This window comes from Pongo pygmaeus, chromosome 9, assembly GCF_028885625.2.
Source record: "Pongo pygmaeus isolate AG05252 chromosome 9, NHGRI_mPonPyg2-v2.0_pri, whole genome shotgun sequence".
Taxonomy (NCBI): Eukaryota; Metazoa; Chordata; class Mammalia; order Primates; family Hominidae; genus Pongo; species Pongo pygmaeus.
This window is the reverse complement of record NC_072382.2, coordinates 1366044-1385999: the sequence shown is the minus strand read 5'-3', so window position 1 is coordinate 1385999 and position 19956 is coordinate 1366044. Positions and strand designations below refer to the sequence as shown.

Sequence of the window (19956 nt, the reverse complement as noted above, 5' to 3'; positions counted from 1 at the left end):
CACAGAAGGACCAGAAAGAAGCAGGCGGGAGTGGGAGGGTGAGGAGGCAGGCAGGCAGGCATGGGCAGGAGGGTTCGCCACAAAAGAAAACAAGTGACACACAAGAAAACAAACAAAACAAAACAAAAGAGCGTGCAGTTAGCAGAGCAGCAGCCGCCACAGGAGCTTGGGCGTGGGGGGGTGCCTGGGGCTGCTTCCCAGGGTCCGCGAGGCTGCCCCCACCCTGGCACACGCTGACTGGGAGGGTTGGGGCCTCTGTGCATCCGAGCTGGGTGGGGGCGGGGGGGTCACTCACCCGGGGGCTGCTGAGTGGGCTGGTGGAAAGGCCTGAGGAGGCACCGCTGATGGACCGAGACCTGGAGGTCACAAGGTACAGGGCCACGGCTCAGCCAGGGGGCAGCAGAGCAGCAGGCGCTGGGCTCTGCTCCCCCCAGGTAAACCCTCCAGGAGGCCTGGAGCCCGGGCCAAGAGCCTCGAGGCCCTGGGTCCTGCTGCACACCCTGTCAATTCAGGAGGGCCCAGGGCGCCTGGCTGTGCACAGCCCCACTGGGGCCCCCATCAGAGCCCACGTGTGGGGGCCACCCCATGCCAGCAGCCCAGGCACAGCACAGGATACGGCATCAGACGGCCGCAGCAAGAGACCATCCAGCGTGGGGGTGGATGGAGGGACGAGGGGACAGACGGGGGCTTCCTGTGAGCTTCCTGTATCCAGCCCCTTCTGCTCCAGGCCTCGTGCTGGCTCCAGCCTCCCATCTGCCAAGCCCCCCCCCCGGCTGAGCTCTCACAGGGCCTGCAGCCTGGTCCTCCATGTCCCTAGATGCCCGTGAGGGATGCCTGGGTCAGCGTCCGGCCCTTCCCTTGTCCACAACCAGGAGGCCTGGGCAGGGCCAGACTGGGGCAGCTGCTGGCAGGGACAGTGGGGCCTTGTCCCACCACTGCCCTACTCGGCCTGAGACCTGCACACAGCAGGAGGGAGGCCCTGGCCCGGCGTGCCCGGCTGAGACTCCGGTGTGCGGCCGCCACCCCCGTGCAGGGACCAGGACGGCTGTGCGTCATTCCACCACACTGCACGGACGAGCCGGCGCCCACGTGCCCAGACAGTGGCAGCTGCCATCCTTGGAGGAAGGAAATGCAGGGAGGGGCCGAGGCAGCCGCCGAAGAGAAGAGGACAGAGAAGAGTAAAAGCCCAGCCTGCATTGCCCACCAGGCCTGCCCACCGCCAGCCGGCCACGAGGGGCCTCGCTGGTCCACACCACAGCCCAGGCCCTGGACTGTGGAGAGCGCCACGCTGGCCACACACCTGGCTCCCGGACACCCGGGGGCTGGGCCCCACGGCGACAACCCTCCAACTCCCTCACCAGACACAGCCAAGGGACAGGGAGGCGGCGGGGACCCCATGCCCAACCCAGCCTGTCTGGGCCAGGATGACACCCAGGGCTGGGACCGGACCCAGAGCTTTCAGGGCTGAGCTGGGAGCGCGGACAGCCCTCGTGGGGGCAGCAGCCACCAGTGAGGCCCTGGACCTGCAGTTCCTGTCGAGCCCGCCCAGAGCTCGTGACTGGGCACGAGGAAGACAGAAGAGGCGCTGGAAACCCCGGGGTGGAGGGGCCGAGCCCTGGTCCTGTCCGGCCAGGCAGCCGCTGGGAACGCTGAGCTACAGTTGCTGGGGCAGGAGAGACGGCGCTAGCCAAGGGCAGCCAGGGCAGGCAGGGTGAGGGCACACAGGTGAGGGTCCCAGGTAGGCGCGGGGCCAGGGCTCAAAGAGAAGGGGCCCGATCGGCAGCCAGCACAGTGCAGCCTTGGGGGGCGGCGCCACCCGGCCAGGCTCGCAAAACTGGCCCCAGGTAGAGGCCCCTCTTGACGGCGGCGCCTCCTGCCCTCCTCACTTCCTGCAGGTGGGCACAGGACGGCTGCTCGGCTTCAACTCTGGCTGGCCCCAAGGGCAGCAGGGCCACCGAGGCCCACTGGACACAGCACAGGGGCTGGCAGGAGGAGCGGCTCGGCCTGCAGCCACGCTGGGCTCTAGCCCCAGGCCCTGTAAGCCATGGTGTGCGGTCCCTTGCAGGCAGGCGTGGGCCGCGCCTCAGCAGCCCCACCCCTCCTCCTTGGCCTCTGCCTGGCCCGAGGGCCCTTGCTTGGCTTGCTGGCCGGCTTCACCGCAACAGGAGCCCTGCAGCCCAGCCCGCCACCAGACCCGCCCGTATGCCTGCCTGGCCTGAGGCAGGACAGCGTGTCTGGGGCTGGGAGGTGCGGGGACGGGTGGTCGGGGTGTATACCTGTCTTCTTTGCTGAATTGGGGATGGGCCTCAGCGATATCCAGGCTTTTACTGAACATTGCTTTACTACAGCAGAACAGAGCGAGAAAACACAGTTACTGACGGCCACACGCGGGCACAGGTCGGCCCCCAGGGCCCGGGCCACACCAGATAAGAACTCCACGCGGCTCTGAGGCCGGCGCACAAAGACGGCGAGAGAGGAGGCTGGGCCAGACAGCAAAGCCCGCACCGTGTAACTGCTGGGCAGGGTGGCCTGGTCGTCCCCACCCCAGCCCCCAGGACCCCTGCATCCCCAGTCAGCAGCCCCGTGTGGCCCAGCACCAAGCAGCTGGGTCTCTGCTGGCTGTACAGGTGGCCCCGCCAGGAGTGGAATCTGGCTGGGACATGCCAGGACTAGTGGCCTTCCAGAGGCCCCGGAATGGTCCACACCCTGGCCCATCCCACACCTGCCCCAGGCAGCCAGGCCTGGGAGCTGCAGCAGAGGCCGAGAGGGCGGCCTCCCACGCCGCTGACTGGAGGGGCCAGGAAGTGGGGTGGTGGGGCCTGCCCTGCAGGGTCAGGGGAGTCCGGGGGCAGGCAGGAGGCAGGCACCTGGGCTGCAGGTTGAGGTGCCCCCATGACATGCAGGCCACTGACGGTCAGGGCAGTAGAAGGTAGATAGGAGGGCCCCTTGCTGCCCCCTAGTACTGGGGTCAGGGCTGCAGCTGACTGGGCCCTGGGAAGGAGGTTCTGGGGACTGGGACCCCAGGTTGGAGGCTGGGCCAGCCTGAAACCCCAGGGAGGGCCTAGGACTCCCCGGGGGCCATGGCCTGGGAGCCGCCAGAACTGGGACCACCAGTACTCTGGCCAGGGCTGGGGCTGGAACAGGTTTAGTCTGATGGCTGCCAAGCTACCTTACAGTTCCCCACAGTTCCCCCCAAGTTCCTGAGGAAGAGGCCTTGCCTGTCCCACCCCCCAAATCCCCATTACAAGGAGGGGGCCCTGGGGTGCTGAGGCCCAGACCACAGGGCAGACCAGAGACTGCTGCCTGGGCTCCTGGACCTCCTGGTGTGCTCCTGGGCCCAAGGGCTGTCCCCAAGTGTTGGAAGCTGCCACCTGGTGAGGGACGTTTGAGCTCATCCCCAAGAGGCCACACCGGCTCCAAGGATTTGCTGAGGGCCTCGTGCAGGCAGCCCAGCCCTGCCCCCACCCAGCAGAGGCTCTAGAGGGGCTGGGTGCCCTTCCTCCGGCCACGGGTCTGCTCATCACTGCTGAGTTCTGTGATGTCCTTGGCCACACACACCACACTTGCCACCCAGAGCCGGGCCCAGCATTGCTGGGGACAGGCTTGCTGGGCTGATGGCTCTGAGCATGGTGTGACCATATCACAGCTCAACCCAGCCCAGCCCAGCTCAGCCCTGCCCAGCCAAATCCAGCTCAGCCCAGCTCAGCCCAGTTCAGCCCAGCCCAGCCCTGCCCAGCTCAGCCCAGTCAAATCCATCTCAGCCCATTCTAGTCCAGCCTAGCCCAGCTCAGCCCAGCCGAACCAAGTCCAGCTCAGCCCAGACTCGCCCACCCTAATTCAACTCAGCCCTGCTCAGCTGCGTAGTTCAATACAGCCCAGCTCGGCTCAACCAAGTCCAGTCTATCCCAGCCGAAACCAGCCCAGCTCAGCTCAGGCCAGCCCAACTCAGCCTAGTCTAGTCTAGACCAGCCCAGCCCAGCTCAGCCCTGTCTAGTCCGGTTTAGTCCAGCCCAGCCCAGGTTATTCTAGCCCAGTCCAACCCAGCCCAGCCTAGCTTAGCCTAGCCTATGCCAGCCCAGCTTAGCCTAGCCCAGTCCAGTCTAGCCCAGTCCAGTCCAGCACAGCACAGCCCAGCTCAGCTTAGCCCATTCCAGCCCATTCCAGCCCAGCCCAGCTCAGCTCAGCTCCCAGCCCAGTCCAGCTCAGCTAAGCCCAGTTTAGCCCATGCAGCCCCACCCAATGGCCTCAGCCAAGACCCCAGGCCAAGGGGCAGCGATGAGCCAGGCAGCAGTGCCGCGCAGCCAGGGCCCAGGGAGAGAGGCCCAGCAGCCTCGGGGCACACACACCTCTGGCCGTGCTGGGCCATCTCAATGGCCCGCCGTGCAGGCACCGGGGAGCCGCCGTCCGTCACGCTGAGCACCTCCATGGACTTGCGCTCTGGCCGCCGCTTGCCGTGCCGGTTCAGCATCGGGGAGTCCACACGCTTCCGGGGAGGGTCTGAGTACAGATGAAGGTCAGGCCACATAGCCCCTGGACCCCGGTGGGGCAGTGCAGGCCGGGCTGGAGGCCACCCCTGGACCCATACCTATCTCGTTCCGGGGGGGCAGGTCCTCGTCCTCCTGGCTTGGGTACCTTTCTTTCCGGTCCAGGAGGAGGAAATAAATCATCTTCTCCTGGTTCTGCCTACAGCGGGCGAGAGGCGCGAGACGCGCTGGCACACGGGGCCGCCGGCTCCTCCAGGGCGGCGCTCCCACCCCAGGCCCCGTGCCCCACCCAGGAGCAGCCCCAGACGCACTCCTCGGACAGCAGGTCCTGCAGCAGCTTGTTGCGGTCTCGGAAGCAGCCCAGTGAGTGCATGCTGTCCAGTACGTCAGGGTCGATGTCCTCCAGGCTGGGCAGCGAGCGGATCTGCACCTTCCGAGGAATGGGCTGCTCTGGTTCCGGCTCATTCTTGCCTCCTCTGTGGACACAGGGCAGGCCGCCCGGTCATCAGCTCCAGCCGGGCCTGGGCGGCTGGGAGGGTAGGAGGCCCGCCCTCACCTGGGGCCCTTCATCCTGCCACTCTCCCTGTGCCCAGCCCGGGGAGGCCTCCTGCGTCCTGCCCGCACCCCGCACCCAGCGCAGGCCACGGAGGGCCAAGGGCCAAGGCAGGGCAGGGCCTGCGCTGGGCCGGCGCCCTCCCCCCGCCTTTCCTAGCAGGGCCTCCAGGCCACAGCAACAGGCAAAGCAGGCGATTAGTGGGTGGAAAAGCTACTTACATATACCATATGTGTTTCTGAATGTGCTCTAGCTACAAGGAAAGAGAAACAGGGAGTTAGTACGGACGAGGGACGGAAAGAGCCCACATTAGGAGGTGAGGGGGAAGGCAGGGGCGCTGAGAGCACGGAGAGAGCAGGAGAGGGTGTGAGCAAGTGAGTGGGGGGAAGGCGGGGAGGAGGATGGGGAGGGGGCTGCGTTCCCAGAGGCTCAAGGCCAGCACCCCTGCCCCTGCCTCTCCCAAGTGGAGAAGAAAACGCAAACCTCAAGAAGTCGGGGGTGCTCCAGGTAGGGGCAGGGGCCTGGGGAGCGGAGGGAGAGGGGGAGGGAGGGAAGCTGGAGCCAGGGCGGCCCCAGGTGCCTGTGCTGCCTGGGCTGGGCCCCTCCGTGGCTCTAGGAAGGAACCAAGGCAGGAGAGCAGGGAGCAGCCAGGAGGGAGCTGAAGCCAGGAGAACCCGGCCCACCTGTGCGGCGGGGCAGGGCTGGGTGCAGGTGCAGGCAGGAGGCTGCAAAGGCCGGCCAGCCACACGGCCCCTTCTCTCCACCCTGACTCAGGGACAGCTCATGGGGTGTGAGGCGGTGGCCACTTGGGAACAGGGCAACGCTACCCTGGAAGGGCCAGCCCAGAGTGTGACCTGCTTCTGTCAAGTGGACATGTGCGGTCCCCACACCAGGCAGCCCTGGAGGTGGTCAGGACCAGCAGGTGGGGGCTACCTTTGGTTCTTGCCAGCCCCCACAGCTGCCGGGGGCACTCAGCGGAACTATTCACGCTGCCTGGAGCTTGCCCCAGCAGCGTCTGGAGGCAGGATGGCCGTGATGGGGAAGCACCGTGCTTCTGTGTAACTTATAGCCAGGTCTCACCTACATGTGCACACAGCCCCCCACACTTGTGCACACCCCACACTGGTACAAGTGCTCATATGCACCTGGACACACCTCCTCACACGTGCACATGCCCACACCTACGCCCCCACCCAATCACATGAACCTGGGCATGTGTCCACACCTGGGTACCCCCACACCCTTGAACACACACCTGGGCATGTGCCTACATTTGTGCACCCACACACCTGAACATGAGCCCACACACGCCTGGGCACTCCCACACCTGGGTGCACACACACACTTGAACACTCACCTGGGCACACACACGGGCATATGCCCACATTTGGGCACCCACACCTGAACACAAGCCAACATCTGTGCACACGTCCACACACCTGGGCACCGACCCACACACCTGGGTGCCCACACGTCTGGGCACACACCTGTGCACACACGGGCACACACCCGCCCCCGCATCCCCCGCCACACTCTCGGGCCGCCCTGCTCCGAGGACACGCACCGTGAGGCGGCGTGCGGCGTCCACCTCAATCATGCCCCGTAGCAGACTCTGGCAGTCAGGCGGGATGAAGTGCGGCATGTGGAACACGCCCCGCTTCACCTTCTCCAGCAGCTGCCGCAAGTTGTCATCGTCGAAGGGCAGAGCCCCCTGCGGGCGGCCGGGTGGGGGTCAGCGTGGGCGGGCAGGTTGGGGGAGAGGCCAGGGCGGGGTTGGGGGGGCCAGGGTCTCACCACCAGCAAGGCGAACAGGATGACGCCGCAGCTCCACACGTCCGCCTTCCGGCCGTCGTACTTCTCCCCCTGTGGACAGCAGTGCCCGGGCTGTTGAGGGGCGCAGGGCAGGGCGGGGGCCTTGGCGGGCCTGGGCTCAGAGGGAGTCGGCCCGGGAACAGGCAGCCTAGCAGCACCTGGGGGTGCGGCAGGCTGGGGTCCCACCAGGGTTAGGTCCCCGCCACCCTGGGACCCACAGAGCTGCACGCGGCAGCGCTGACTCACCCGGATCACCTCGGGGCAGGCGTAGTGGGGGGACCTGCAGGCAAGGGCAGAGGTCAGCGGCGGGGCTCCAGGCGCTGCCAGGCCCTCCCCCCACGGTCACGGTGCACCGCAGGGCCCTCAAGGAGGCCTCCAGGGCTGTGGTGCCAGACGCCCCCACGTTCCCTGAATCCCCAGGCAGGCTTTTGGGAGGAGATCAAGGTGGGGCGCTGGGTCTCTGCTGCGCCCAAGGCTGTCTGCCCACTCGGCCGGGCAGGGGCCAGGGGGTCCCCAGGAGAGGGGCATGTAAGTGGGTCCCAGCCTCACTCCCAGGCAGGCCAGGACCAGGGCTGTACCTCTACCCTTACTGTGCCGGGAGGCCTGTCTCCCCACCACCACCAGGCTGTGGGGTACTGGGAGGCTCAGGCACATTGTGGGGGGCCTGCCTGTGGGGTGCCGGGAGGCTCAGGCAGGCTGGTGGCCTCAGCCCACTGGCTCCTCTTCCCCCAGCCCAGTCCATCCCCCAGCCTCTCCCCGGTGCAGAGGGCCACGTACCCACAGCTGGTCTCCAACAGGCTGTCGCCAACCTGCAGGGACGCCATGCCAAAGTCTGCGATCCGGATGTTGTTCTTCTCGTCCAGCAGGAGGTTTTCAGGTTTCAGATCCCTGTGGCTGGGGAGGAGGGCGGTGAGGCTGAACAGGGCAGGTCTCTGCCTTGAGCGCCTCCCCGCCCTGGAGACCCCCTGCCCAGAGCCCACTGCCTCTCCAAACGCCAATCACACAGAAGGGCCAATAGCAGCCCAGCCTGGTGATGTCATAGGCAGCCAATCAGAAGTCGCCTGCCTGTTCCTTTTGGCTCCGGCCTTTGGTCAGGCATCCCTGTTTCTCCTGCCATGTCCTTCTGCACCCTGGCAGGCTCCTTCCTGCCCCCTCCTGCTCCCTAGCACACCTGCTCTGGCCTAGGCCAACCTAGGGCCCCCAGGCGCGTAGGGATGCAAGCAATGGCCCCTGGAAAGGCCGAGGGGCTCCCAGAGCGCTTGGGTGGGTGCCAGGCAGAAACCTTCCCGACACACTGCCCACTCAGGGGAAAGGGGAGGTACAGGGGGTCCTCGGGGGAAAAGGGAAGCACCTGGTGCACTTGAGAGGTAGCTAATGGAGGGGGACAGTGCACTTGAGGGGCACCTGATGAGGAGGGGACAGTGCACTAGTGGGGCAGCTAATCGGGGGGATGGTGCACTTGAGGGGCCGCTAATGGGGGGGACGGTGCACTTGAGGGGCAGCTAATCGGGGGGATGGTGCACTTGAGAGGTAGCTCCTGCTAGGGGACAGTGCACTTGAGGGGTAGCTAATGGGGGGGAGGGAATGGTGCACCTGAGGGGCAGCTAATGGAGGGAACGGTGCACTTGAGGGGTAGCTAATGGGGGGGACGGTGCACTTGAGGGGCTGCTAATTGGGGGGAGGATACGGTGCACTTGAGGGGTAGCTAATGGGGGGGATGGTGCACTTGAGGGGCCGCTAATGGGGGGGAGGATACAGTGCACTTGAGGGGTAGCTAGTGGGGGGGAGGGTACGGTGCACTTGAGGGGCAGCTAATGGGGGGGAGGACGGTGCACTTGAGGGGCAGCTAATGGGGGGGAGGGGATGGTGCACTTGAGGGACAGCTAATGGGGGGGATGGTGCACTTGAGGGGCCGCTAATGGGGGGAGGGGATGGTGCACTTGAGGGGCAGCTAACGTGGGGGACAGTGCACTTGAGGGGTAGTTAATGGGGGGGATGGTGCACTTGAGGGGTAGTTAATGGGGGGACGGTGCACTTGAGGGGCAGCTAATGGGATGGTGCACTTGAGGGGCAGCTAATGGGGGGGACAGTGCACTTGAGGGCCAGCTAATGAGGGGGAGGGTACGGTGCACTTGAGGGGCCGCTAATGGGGGGGAGGATACAGTGCACTTGAGGGGTAGCTAGTGGGGGGGAGGGTACGGTGCACTTGAGGGGTAGCTAATGGGGGGATGGTGCACTTGAGGGGCCGCTAATGGGGTGGACGGTGCACTTGAGGGGCAGCTAATGGGGGGGAGGGATGGTGCACTTGAGGGGCAGCTAATGGGGGGACGGTGCACTTGAGGGGCCACTAATGGGGTGGACGGTGCACTTGAGGGGTAGCTAATGGGGGGGACGGTGCACTTGAGGGGCAGCTCATGGGGGGGACGGTGCACTTGAGGGGCCGCTAATGGGGGGAGGGGATGGTACACTTGAGGGGCAGCTAACGTGGGGGACAGTGCACTTGAGGGGCAGCTAATGGTGGGGAGGGGATGGTGCACTTGAGGGGTAGCTAATGGGGGGATGGTGCACTTGAGGGGCAGCTAATGAGGAGCGGGATGGTGTACTTCAGGAGCTACTAACGGGGGGACAGTGCACTTGAGGGGCAGCTAATGGGGGGGACAGTGCACTTGAGGGGCAGCTAATGGGGGGACGGTGCACTTGAGGGGCAGCTAATGGGGGGGACGGTGCACTTGAGGGGCAGCTAATGGGGGGCATGGTGTACCTCGGAATAGCACCATAGGGGGTGTAGTCCTTGGGGCACAGGGGGCATCTGTGGTAGTGCACTGGGGTTGGGGGTCCCTGGGGGGTGGGGCTCACCATATGGAGTGGCTGTGGCAGAAATCCAGCGCGGAGATGATCTGCCGGAAGAACTTCCGAGCCTCCTTAGGCGTCAGTCTCCCCTTCTTCACCAGGTAGTCGAAGAGCTCACCACCTGACACGTGTTCTAGCACCAGGTACCTGCAGGAGATGGGGCCACCAGTGCGCCCAGCTGTGGCTGCCCGCCGCCCCTTCTCATCCCAGGGCCTCCCACAGCCGCCTCCTGGCCCAGCCTCTTTGCAGGCCACCCCCATCCTCCCGCTGGCTGCGGGGGCAGCTGAGAGGAGCCCTGACTATGGTGGATCTCAAACCATCTGGGCTCCTGGGGGTGGACCTCAAATGAGTCTGCAAGGAGCCTGGGTTGGGGTGGGGTTGGGTGAGGGTGGAGGGGCGGGTGAAGGGATGGTTCTGGGGGCACAGCCGCCAGGGAGGGTTTGGAACCCGCAGGCTGAGTGTGGCGGGTGCTGGGGCCGAGGCTCGGCGCATGGGGTGGCCTCGGGACTCTGCCCTGCCTGCTCTGGCCCTCACAGCCTGTGGTCCTCAGTGGCACGGGCACCGAGCAGGGAGACCACGCAGCCGCCATCTAGGGGCCCAGGGACTGCCTGGGCCTCTGTGGGGGGAGCAGGAGGTGTGAAGGCCAGGGGGAGGGGGTGAGGAAAAGGTTGGCATGGCCCTCCCCTTCCTGCCCTGGTAGGCTCCCAGCACTGCCCCCGTGGGGTCTAAGCCACATGGAGGGTCCTGAGAGGCTGGTTCCTGGTGAGAGGCCCGTGGGACGCTGGATGCAGCTGCCTGGGAGCCACTCCACCCAGGCTGAACCAGCTCCTGGGGGGAGGCCTGTGAGGGTGGTGGCCCCGGGTGTGGCTGTGGTGATGTAGGGGGGCTGTACAGGCCAAGGGGGTGGCACCTTGGTGCATGCTTAGAGCTGCCATGTGGACTGGGATGACTGGCTGTCCCAGGAGCTGGTTTTGGCAGGAGTCAAGGGCCCAGTGTGGGGATGGGAGCAGAGGTAATGGTGAAGCCCCCAGGGCAGGGGAAGGTGTGAAGCCCCCCCCCCACCAGGGCAGGGGAAGGTGTGAAGCCCCCCCCCAGGGCAGGGCAGGGGAAGGTGTGAAGCCCCCCCCAGGGCAGCGGAAGGTGTGAAGCCCCCCCCCAGGGCAGGGGAAGGTGTGAAGCCCCCCCAGGGCAGGGGAAGGTGTGAAGCCCCCCCCAGGGCAGGGGAAGGTGTGAAGCCCCCCCCCAGGGCAGGGGAAGTTGTGAAGCCCCCCCCAGGGCAGGGGAAGGTGGTGGGGGCCACAGGGTGGGATTCTGGGCAGGGAGTGGCCAGGCCCAAGGCTCAGCATAGGCCACACGGTGTCCAGAGGGGGTGGGACAACACCCAGGGCCAGACCTCGGGAGAAGCTGTGAGCCCGGCCGTGCCCACCTCCTGGGCTCTTTCCTGTTCTTGGGCCTTGGCCTGCTGTGCCCGCCCCTCCGAGAAGTCCTCCCCAGGACCCTGCTGCACTGGCACTGTGTCACAATGAGGAAGCCGTGCCCCTCGTCACAGTCCACCTCGCCAGCATCAGGGCCAGGACCACCCCTGCCCCCCCAGGCCTCTGGTGACAGTTTCTCAGCCTCTGCTCACGGTGGGGCAGGCAGACTCCCCACACCCCACCCCTGGGTTTCCTCTCCCCAGCTACACACGAGATGGCCTCCTGCACATGCTCCCCACGAGAATGCAGAAACTCAGGCCAGAGCGAGCACGGACGTCGCTGCTGGGGGAAGGGGAGCTGCTGGGTTCAGCCAGGCCCTCAGCCAGCTCACCCTGAGGGCAGCCCCCAGCCCAGCCCTGTATGTTCCCTGCTCCCTCAGTGCCTGATGCCTCAGAGACGCCTGGCTGGGATCACCTGGCAGGTCACGCCGCCGCCCTGGAACCAGCGAGGGTCAGATGGGGCTCAAGGCCAGACAGCCCTCGGGCAGCAGCCCCTCATCCGTGGGAAAGCCCCATCAGAGCACACAGAGGAGACTGCCGTGAGTGCCCACTGTGCCCACTCCCAGGAGCTCCCTGAGGCTGTGTGTAGGGGGATGGGGTTCACAGCCAGGCATGCCTGGGACAGGGTGGGGATTTCTGCTGGCCTCAGCAGCTGTGGAGGTGACACGGTCAGCCACACTCGGCAGCCAGGGTCCAGCCAGGGCGGGATCCTGGTGGCTGTGCCTCGTGTGAGGGAGCCTCAGGGATAGAGACGTGGCTCAGGGGGGCTGGGGAAGTCCTGGACAGAGGCCAGGAGGCTCAGCATGGCCATGTGGGGAGGGCCAGGTGCTCCTGCCCCTTACCCTGAAACTCCTATTCCCCCTCCAGAAGGCCCTGTTCTCCCTTGCCGGCCTTAGGCTGGTGGCTCTGCGAGCCTCCACAGGGCAAGTCTCCGGTCTGGTCAAGAAGCAGAGACCACAGCGGCCTGGGCTGAGACCCTACCCAGGCAGGTGTTCATGCTGGCAGGGCCAGGGCTGCTGGGATGCAGCAGGAGCCCCTGGCCTCCAGCCCCTGTGCTCCCCAAGCCCCGGACACCCACCCCTGCAGTGACAGCCACCACCTCCGCCACCCCAGCTCTTCAGACCCAGCAATACCTACAAATATTTTTTGTTTTCATAAACGTCGTGCAGCTTTAGGACGTGGGGGTGCTCGATGAGCTTCAGGATCGCGATCTCCCGCTCCACCTGCATGGGAGAGAGCACGTCACGCTCACAGGGCTGGGGCACGCATCGCTTCCCACAGACACTGCCTTTGGTGCCAGCTGTGGGGGACGCAGGGGCCTTTGGTGCCAGCTGTGAGGGACGCAGGGGCCTTTGGTGCCAGCTGTGGGGGACGCAGGGGCCTTTGGTACCAGCTGTGGGGGACGCAGGGGCCTTTGATGCCAGCTCTGGGGGACACAGGGGCCTTTGGTGCCAGCTCTGGGGGATGCAGGGATGTGGGCTGCTCAGCCGGGGCCTTGGCTGGTGGAGAGGGCAGAGGGCAGGGGCTTCAGTGGAGAGAGCCCAGGCCCCCGGGCTGTCACCAGCCTGTAGGGCTGAGGACTGGGGGCCCCTGGAGCAGGAGGGCCCCTCCCCACCCTGCCCAGGAAGGCAGGCAGCCCGGGCCTCTCTGTGAGCCCAGCCTCAGGAATGGGGCCTGGAGCTGCTGGAGACAAGGCCTCCCAGGCTCCCAGACAGTCGGATGGAGGGCCCTTCCAGGCAGGCTGTGCCTGGGCTCCGTCTTTCCTCACAGTGGAGGCCTCACAGGAGGGGCCGGGACAGGCCTCTGTGGGCTCAGGACTAGCATGAGGTGGGGGCAGGCATCCTGTGTGTGTGGGGCATAGAGTGGGTGTGCAGGCCATGGGCAGGGCACGTGCCCGCCATCCACAGGCTCCCAGCTGGTACTGTCCCCCAAGTGGGGAGGGCCCCAGGGAGAGGCAGAAGTGACCCTGGAGGGCACCTGACTCAGGACAACCAGTCCTGCTCCGAGGTAAGGGCAGGGCCCCCTCCCTCAGACATGCAAGCCTGGCCACGGGCAGCTGGTGCTCCGCCCAGCAGAGGAGTCGCCGTGTCAGTGGTGGGGCCAGCCGAGGCCACAGCCTGGGGTCCCAGCACTCAGGAGCCAGTGTGGACGAGGCTTTGGAGCTGGGGCCAGTCTTCTGATGGGGTCCCAGCCCTGGTGAGTTGGCTAGCCTGTCCCCAAGCCCTTCCCTCCCAGGTGGGCATCTGTGCACGGTGCCTGCAGGTGACAGGGACACCTCCCCTCCCCGCATCCCCAGACCCTCCTTTACTTGGGGCTCACACGCACCTCCCAAATTCAGCATGGGACTCTCCCCAGCTACGCCCCACACTGGGTCTCTCTGCCAGGCGCTGTCCTGGCCCCGTCAATCCCAGGGCCACTGTTTCTCCTCCAAGATAGGGTGGGACCCTACCAGCCCCACCCAGGCAGCCATCAGCAGCCCTTAACACGCCCCTACCTCTCCGTAGAGTCCCCAGGCCTCCCCAGTTTAGTCTGGTTAATTCCTCCACACCCCCAGAAGCTGGGGGGTGCTCAACATGTCACAGTCCCCAACCACCAGCAGCTTCCACAAGCCTCCCCTCTCTCAGCTACTCCCACTGTCCCCGTCCCCGTGTCCTGCCCCACCCGAAGCCCTGAAGCCCTGCATGCAAAGGAGTGAATGGAGGGAAAGGGAGGGCATGGGGCTCGGCCGGCCCCGGTGCTGGGAGGGTCCCACACTGCCAGCCCAGGTCCCACTGTGGGCGGGACCCAGAGCAGCTGGGAGCCACAGTCTTTCTCTACACCCAGGGTCAGGCTTCCCAGCAGCCAGGACAGCCCCCTCCCCACTGAGAAGTGGGTCAGAGCCCAGGACCCCTCCACCCAGGGGGCCTGCCCGGTCCCCACAGTGACCAGACACCACCACATGGAGCCGACGGAGGCCAGGCCCCAGTGGAGGAGGGAGGTGGGGCTCCCCTCTGCCAAGCTGGGCCCTGGTAGTAGAGGGGTGCTCTGAAGCAGGGGCCTCCTCTCCATTCTAGCTGGGGACACTGAGGCCCTGCCTGCTAGCACAGCAGGTCCATGCAGCAACTGAACTGCCCAGCTGTGGCCTGTTCCCTCAGGGGTGCCCACTCTGCTTGGAGGCAGGAGAAAGGTGAGCAGGGCTGGAGAGGAGGAGCAAGGGTAAAGGCGCCCTGCCAGGGGGCCAGCAGGGGTGTGGCAGCCCAGGAGCCTGCAGGACACCCCCGCACTCAGCTCCGCAGGTCCCTGCAACCTTGGCTCCCACCCCTGTGCTATTCCCCACCCCACCCCACCCCACCACCGGCCCCGCCTCCCTCCCCGGCCCCACCCACCTTCATCAGCACAGACTCGCTGAGCTTCTCACGGTTGACGATCTTGATGGCCACCTTCTGGCAGGTGACACAGTGAACCCCCAGCTTCACCAGGCCTGCGGGAGAGAAGCAGCCGCGCTCAGACCCGCCCAGGGCGCCTGCAGCGAGCACCCGGCCTGACAGTGCAGGTTGGGGGCCTCCTCCCACGTCCTGGGCAGCAGGGGCCCCACCCGCTCCAGGGCTGGACTCAGCCCCTGCCCGCCTGGGTCGCTGTCCAGAACAGCTCAGTGCTGGCGTCATGCTGCCCCTACAAAGCTGTCTCTTCCCTGCACGCCGGCCCTTTGGGCTTCTCAGGTCTCTGTGGCCCCACTCGTCCTCCCGTCCCAAAGCACCCAAATCCCCTCCCTCCAGCCTTCAGCCACCCTCAGCTGGGAGCCAGGGTGCCCTGGAGGTGCCTGCCTGGCCCAAGAAGGCCGTCCCCCACACACCCCGCCCTGAGACCCCCAACTGCAGCCCTCCGCTGAGACCCCCACCGACACCCCTCCTCTGCTGAGACCCCCACCGGCACCCCTCCTCTGCCGAGATGCTGCTCTGCACCTGAGCCCCAGCCCTGTGTTCACCCCAGCACACCAGGACGGGCCCTGGGTAGCTCCCCAGGCAGCACTGCCCTAGACCTCCGCGGTCCCGCAGCCCCTTCCTTCCCAGACCCACCTAAAAGGCAGGCAGGGTGCTCTGGGAATGTGCCTTGGCTGGGCACACGGTCCTGGTCCCCCTCCCCGCCTCGGCCCACTCTCCCTTTCTCCTCTCCCCACTCTTTTCACAGCCAGATACTTGCCCCTGCCCAGGACAGCCCGGCCACATCCCTGAGCACCACCTGGCCCGAGCTGTGGCCTTGACACTGGAGATGCCCCCAGGCGCCCACAACCCAGGCCCTCTGCTACCATCAAAGGTCCTCAGGTGCACTCACGGGCCATTCCATGTTGGGACATGTTGGAACCATGGGGGGATCAGGTTATCACAGGGGACCCCACCTCCTAGGAGCACCCAGAGCCGGCCCAGGTTATCACAGGGGATCCCACTCCTAGGTGCGCCCAGACACCCAGAGCCGGCCCAGGTTATCACAGGGGACCCCACTCCTAGGAGCACCCAGACACCCAGAGCCGGCCCAGGTTATCAGAGATCACTCCTAGGAGCGCCCAGACACCCAAAGCCTGCCCAGGTTATCACAGGGGACCCCACTCCTAGGTGCGCCCAGACACCCAGAGCCTGGCCCAGGTTATCACAGGAGATCCCACTCCTAGGAGCGCCCAGACACGCAGATCCTGGCTGGTGTTCCCACTGGGCTTTAGTGGCCGCCATCCTTCCGTGCACGCGCTGTGCTCAAATTTCACCCAGACTCGGCCTCGCCCTGGTGACCCGCAGGACGTCACTGGTGTTTACTGACCGTGTGAGTTTGCTCTGGGCTCCTTTCCTGTTCTCGTTTTTATACTGGTGCACGCACATGTGTGCGTTTTCTTACCAATTTGCAAGAGCCCTTTGATTTGTGTGGGAAATTAATCCTTTATTCGTCTCACACGTCAAGCCTCCATTCCTCCGGCCCCATCGGCTTTTGGCTTTATTTTGCCCTGTCAGTTTCATTTGTGTGGTGTCACGCCTGGATCTGGGTGAGCCCAGGCGGGGTGGGGGACCCAGGACCTTGCCGAAGACGCGGGCTTCCCCAGAGGCAGGGGGAGCTGCAGGCCGGGTGGGGACACAAGCTGGGCACAGAGGGGAGCCCAGTGTCGGGGGTGGGGGGTGGCCTCAGCAGGGTGTGCTCATGTAGGAAGAGCTGCTTCTCCCTGAAGGCCTTTGATCCAGCACAAGGCTTGTGATTCACTCAGCCAGAGGAGCACTCAGGAGGGCCTAGCACCCTTCATCCATAATCCAGGGCGGCTGGAGGTGCCCACAGCGCACCCCTCCCCAGGCACGAGGCTGGCCTGCACCCCAGGGCAGGGGGACCCCTCCCCAGGCACGAGGCTGGCCTGCACCCCAGGGCAGGAGTCCCTGCAGGAAAGACAGCCCCACAACGGAAAGGAGCAAAAGAGCTCAATGTCCCCCAAACATGGCTGCAAGGCTAAGGCGTGGTCCGTGACAAAAGCCTCTGGTCCGAAGGCCATCGAGCTCCTAAAAACTCTCAGGACAAACTCCTGGGAGGATTTTGTCAGGACAGAGGCTCCCAAAGGAGGGAAGAAATGACCCAGAAATGCCCAGCACGAGGCACCCTCAGGAGACCCCTCAAGAGTGATCAGGAGACCCCAAAGGATGAAGGGCCCACACCCTGCCCCAGGGCATCATGAGGGTACGGGGTAAAGCAGGAGGGAGGCTGTGGTCAAAGCCCCGAAGGGCACCGGGACAGCATTCCCAGGGTGGGTGACGAGGCCCTGGTGGCTCTGCATTTTCACAAAAGATGGCCCCACACAGGAGGGAAGTCATTAGGGCACAGCCACCAAGGGCACAGGGCAGCTGTTAAACTGGCAAAACCTGATCAGACCGCCGAAGATGCTCACTGCTGAGCATGGCAGGATGCTGGTTACAGAGCAGCAGGGCCCTGGGCAGGGACAGCACATGTGGCCACACACACAGACACGCACCTGTGTACACCCCTAGATGTGTGCATACCTCTATGCATGCACACACACACCAGTGCACACCCCTGTGCCCACACCCAGTGCACATACCAAGTGCACATGTGCACAGGCACTCAGGACACACACCCGTGCACACACGCACACCCATGCACACGCCCACACACCTAGTGGACACACACCCGTGCACACACACCTGTGCACACGCACCAAGGACACACCCATGCACATACACCCATGGGCACATGCCCACACACCGAGTACACCCATGCACATGCCCATGCACCCGGGACACACACCCATGCACACACACACCCAGGACACACCCAGTGCACACACGCATGCACACAGGACACACATCCGTGCACACACACCTGTGTACACACATACACGCACCCAGGACACACCCGTGCACACACACCCGGGACACACCCAGTGTACACGCCCACATGTGAAGGGCACACACACACACGGGACACACATACCTCCAGTGCACACAAGCACCCAGTGCACACCCCCAGTAACCTGTGTGCACACACCCATGCACACACAGTACACACACCTGTACACACACCCATGCATATACACACGAATGCACACATACACCCCAGTGCACATGCACACACCCGCAGTGCACACACACTCCCTCTTGCACATACCATCATGCACACATATGTACAAACATGCAGGCATACTCCCAGTGTGCACACACATCCTTGAATGACAGGAGCCAAAAGGTGTGGAGAGCACAGTCCTGCCTCCAGAAAAGGAAAGAAAGTGGGGACTGAAAATGGGAGGGAGCCTGACAGCCACCTGGGCCAACTTCCCAGAAGCCGATATTGAAAGGACACTGCTGGGCCCACCAGAAATCAGGACAGCCAAGTCTCGGAGCACTGGCCTTGCTCCAGGCACTGCTTTGAGTGGGGCCCCCTTCACCCCCATTTCAGATGAGGAAACTGGTTCCATTCCCTGCCAGCACATGTGGCTCAGAAGGGCTGTGAGGACAGCGCACCATGTGGAAGAAGGCGTTCCTGGCAAGCCCCCACCTTCCCAGAGGAGGCCATGGAGGGGATGGAGTCACTGGGGGTGGGCCTGCCGCATCCATAGAGCCTGCCCACGTCCTCGAGGCTGGAGTCTGGGGGCTGCAGGTGGCCTCTCGAATAGCAACAGAGTCAGAGGAGCCACAGCCACCGAGAGCCTCCTGCCTATGCTCAGGAGCCTCACAGTGGCTCAGGTAAAGGCAGCCACGACGCAAGCTGGGGTGCAGGAGAGCCATCCCCAGCTGCGTCCTGGAGCTCTGGCCACTCCTCCTGCCTCCATCTTCTTTCACTTGCTGCCCCTATGCCTAGAAAGTCCTTTCCCCATTACTGTACTCTGAAGACTCCTACACACTCCTCAGAGCCCAGCATGGAGGTGTCCCTCCTAGGTAAAGCTTTCCTGGGGTCCTAGGCAGCAGTGCAGGCCTCTGCGTCCTGGTATCCCCCAGCTCCGAGGTTCTCTGAGCAGAATGTTTGGGTTATGAGCAGTTTTGCCACTTTCTGGAGGCAGGGAGTGGGGAGTGTGCTGTGAGAGGCCCTCCTGAGTGGACCGTAGCCTGAAGGATGGGGTACGGGAAGCTGGAGTGGGGAAGCCCAGGGCCACCCTACATCATCTCCCCCTGCAACTCACTGTGGCTTATTTTCCAATTGAGAGTCCATGTCTAATTACTGTCTTTACACAAACACAGGCTTGGCTGTTGAGAGGGAAGGCACACCGTGCCACAGATCACTGCTCAGGGCCCTGAGGGGGCAGGCGGCGCACAGCAGCGGGGGCCAGCAGCTCATGCCAGGCCCCATTTCTGTGGGAGCATGCGCCGGCGGGTGCCCAAGAGTGCTGGGTCTCCCTGTGCCCCCCACAGGGAAGGGCCTGGGCATGTGGAGCCCCAGGGCATCCCAGGGAAGCCACGGATATGCCATGAGGATGCTGGGCCTTAGGGAGCAGACTAGCACATTAACACGGGTGCCCCCAGGTGCTCCTGAGCCAGCCAGGAGAGTCAAAGGGAGCCCCAGGACTACCCTGCACGTGGTATCTGAGAGCAGACCCTGACTCAAGTCCCAGGCCGGCCAAGAAGTGAGGGGCCTTCTGCCTGGGCCGGGCGGGGCAGCAGGACAGCCCCTGCCTCTGCACTCAGCTACCCAGGAGGGCTGGCAGGCAGGGTTGTGCCAGGAGGGCTGGCACATTCTGGAGGGGCAGTGAGGGCTCAGTTCTGCAGCTCTGCTGGCAGCGCCCTGCCCCCAGGAAGCCAGTGGGGCTGTGGAGAGAGAGGGGATGGGGGGCTGCAGGTCCAGGAGCCAAGCCAGCCTAGAGCTGGACCGGCTGCTCTTTAGCTTGGGTAGGGGTCCCTGGGGCAGGTGGCAGTGTTGGCAGTGGGGAAGGACCCTGAGCAGCCCTGTCACCGCCCCGGCACGCACCAGACTAAAGTTGCGCAGCAGGTATGGGGACAGCCTGGGGTGCTGCCCCCCCATCCCTCGCATGCAGACTCAGGGGGCTTCCCACCAGGCAGAGTGGTCCCGTTTCATGCGCTTGCCTGCTGCTGGCCACTCCAGGGCCCTCCCCACCTGCCCTTGGCTGAGCGGCCCCGCCACATCCTGACTGTGTCTGCACCCCCCAGGCCCTCTCTGCTCCCCACCACGTGGCTGCTGGTCCATCCGTTGCCCCCACCCCCATTGCCAGCAACCACCTACTGGAGGGAGAACACCTCACAGGTGAGAGTCACACAGAAAAGACATGGGGCACCTTCACCCAGGGCCAGGCAGGAGTCATGCAGAGAAGACAC

General features: G+C 65.0%; 1 protein-coding gene across 16 annotated transcripts in view; it reads right to left on the bottom strand.

The window, feature by feature from the left end:
- The window catches only part of BRSK2 (BR serine/threonine kinase 2), a 78269-nt gene that overhangs the window by 20724 nt on the left and 37589 nt on the right, over positions 1-19956 (bottom strand). For 9 of the 16 annotated variants that reach the window (XM_054437776.2, XM_054437780.2, XM_054437777.2 and 6 more), the window contains exons 2-14: positions 14539-14633; positions 12311-12396; positions 9706-9846; positions 7627-7743; positions 7096-7129; positions 6832-6900; positions 6602-6748; positions 5259-5290; positions 4796-4960; positions 4586-4683; positions 4347-4497; positions 2277-2342; positions 296-356 (exon numbers count right to left, since the gene is read on the bottom strand). In XM_054437776.2, coding sequence (XP_054293751.1) covers positions 296-356; positions 2277-2342; positions 4347-4497; positions 4586-4683; positions 4796-4960; positions 5259-5290; positions 6602-6748; positions 6832-6900; positions 7096-7129; positions 7627-7743; positions 9706-9846; positions 12311-12396; positions 14539-14633 — 1262 coding nt within the window. The remainder of the gene's footprint in view (positions 1-295; positions 357-2276; positions 2343-4346; positions 4498-4585; positions 4684-4795; positions 4961-5258; positions 5291-6601; positions 6749-6831; positions 6901-7095; positions 7130-7626; positions 7744-9705; positions 9847-12310; positions 12397-14538; positions 14634-19956) is intronic. The other 7 variants (XM_054437792.2, XM_054437781.2, XM_054437783.2 and 4 more) reach the window with 1 other exon arrangement.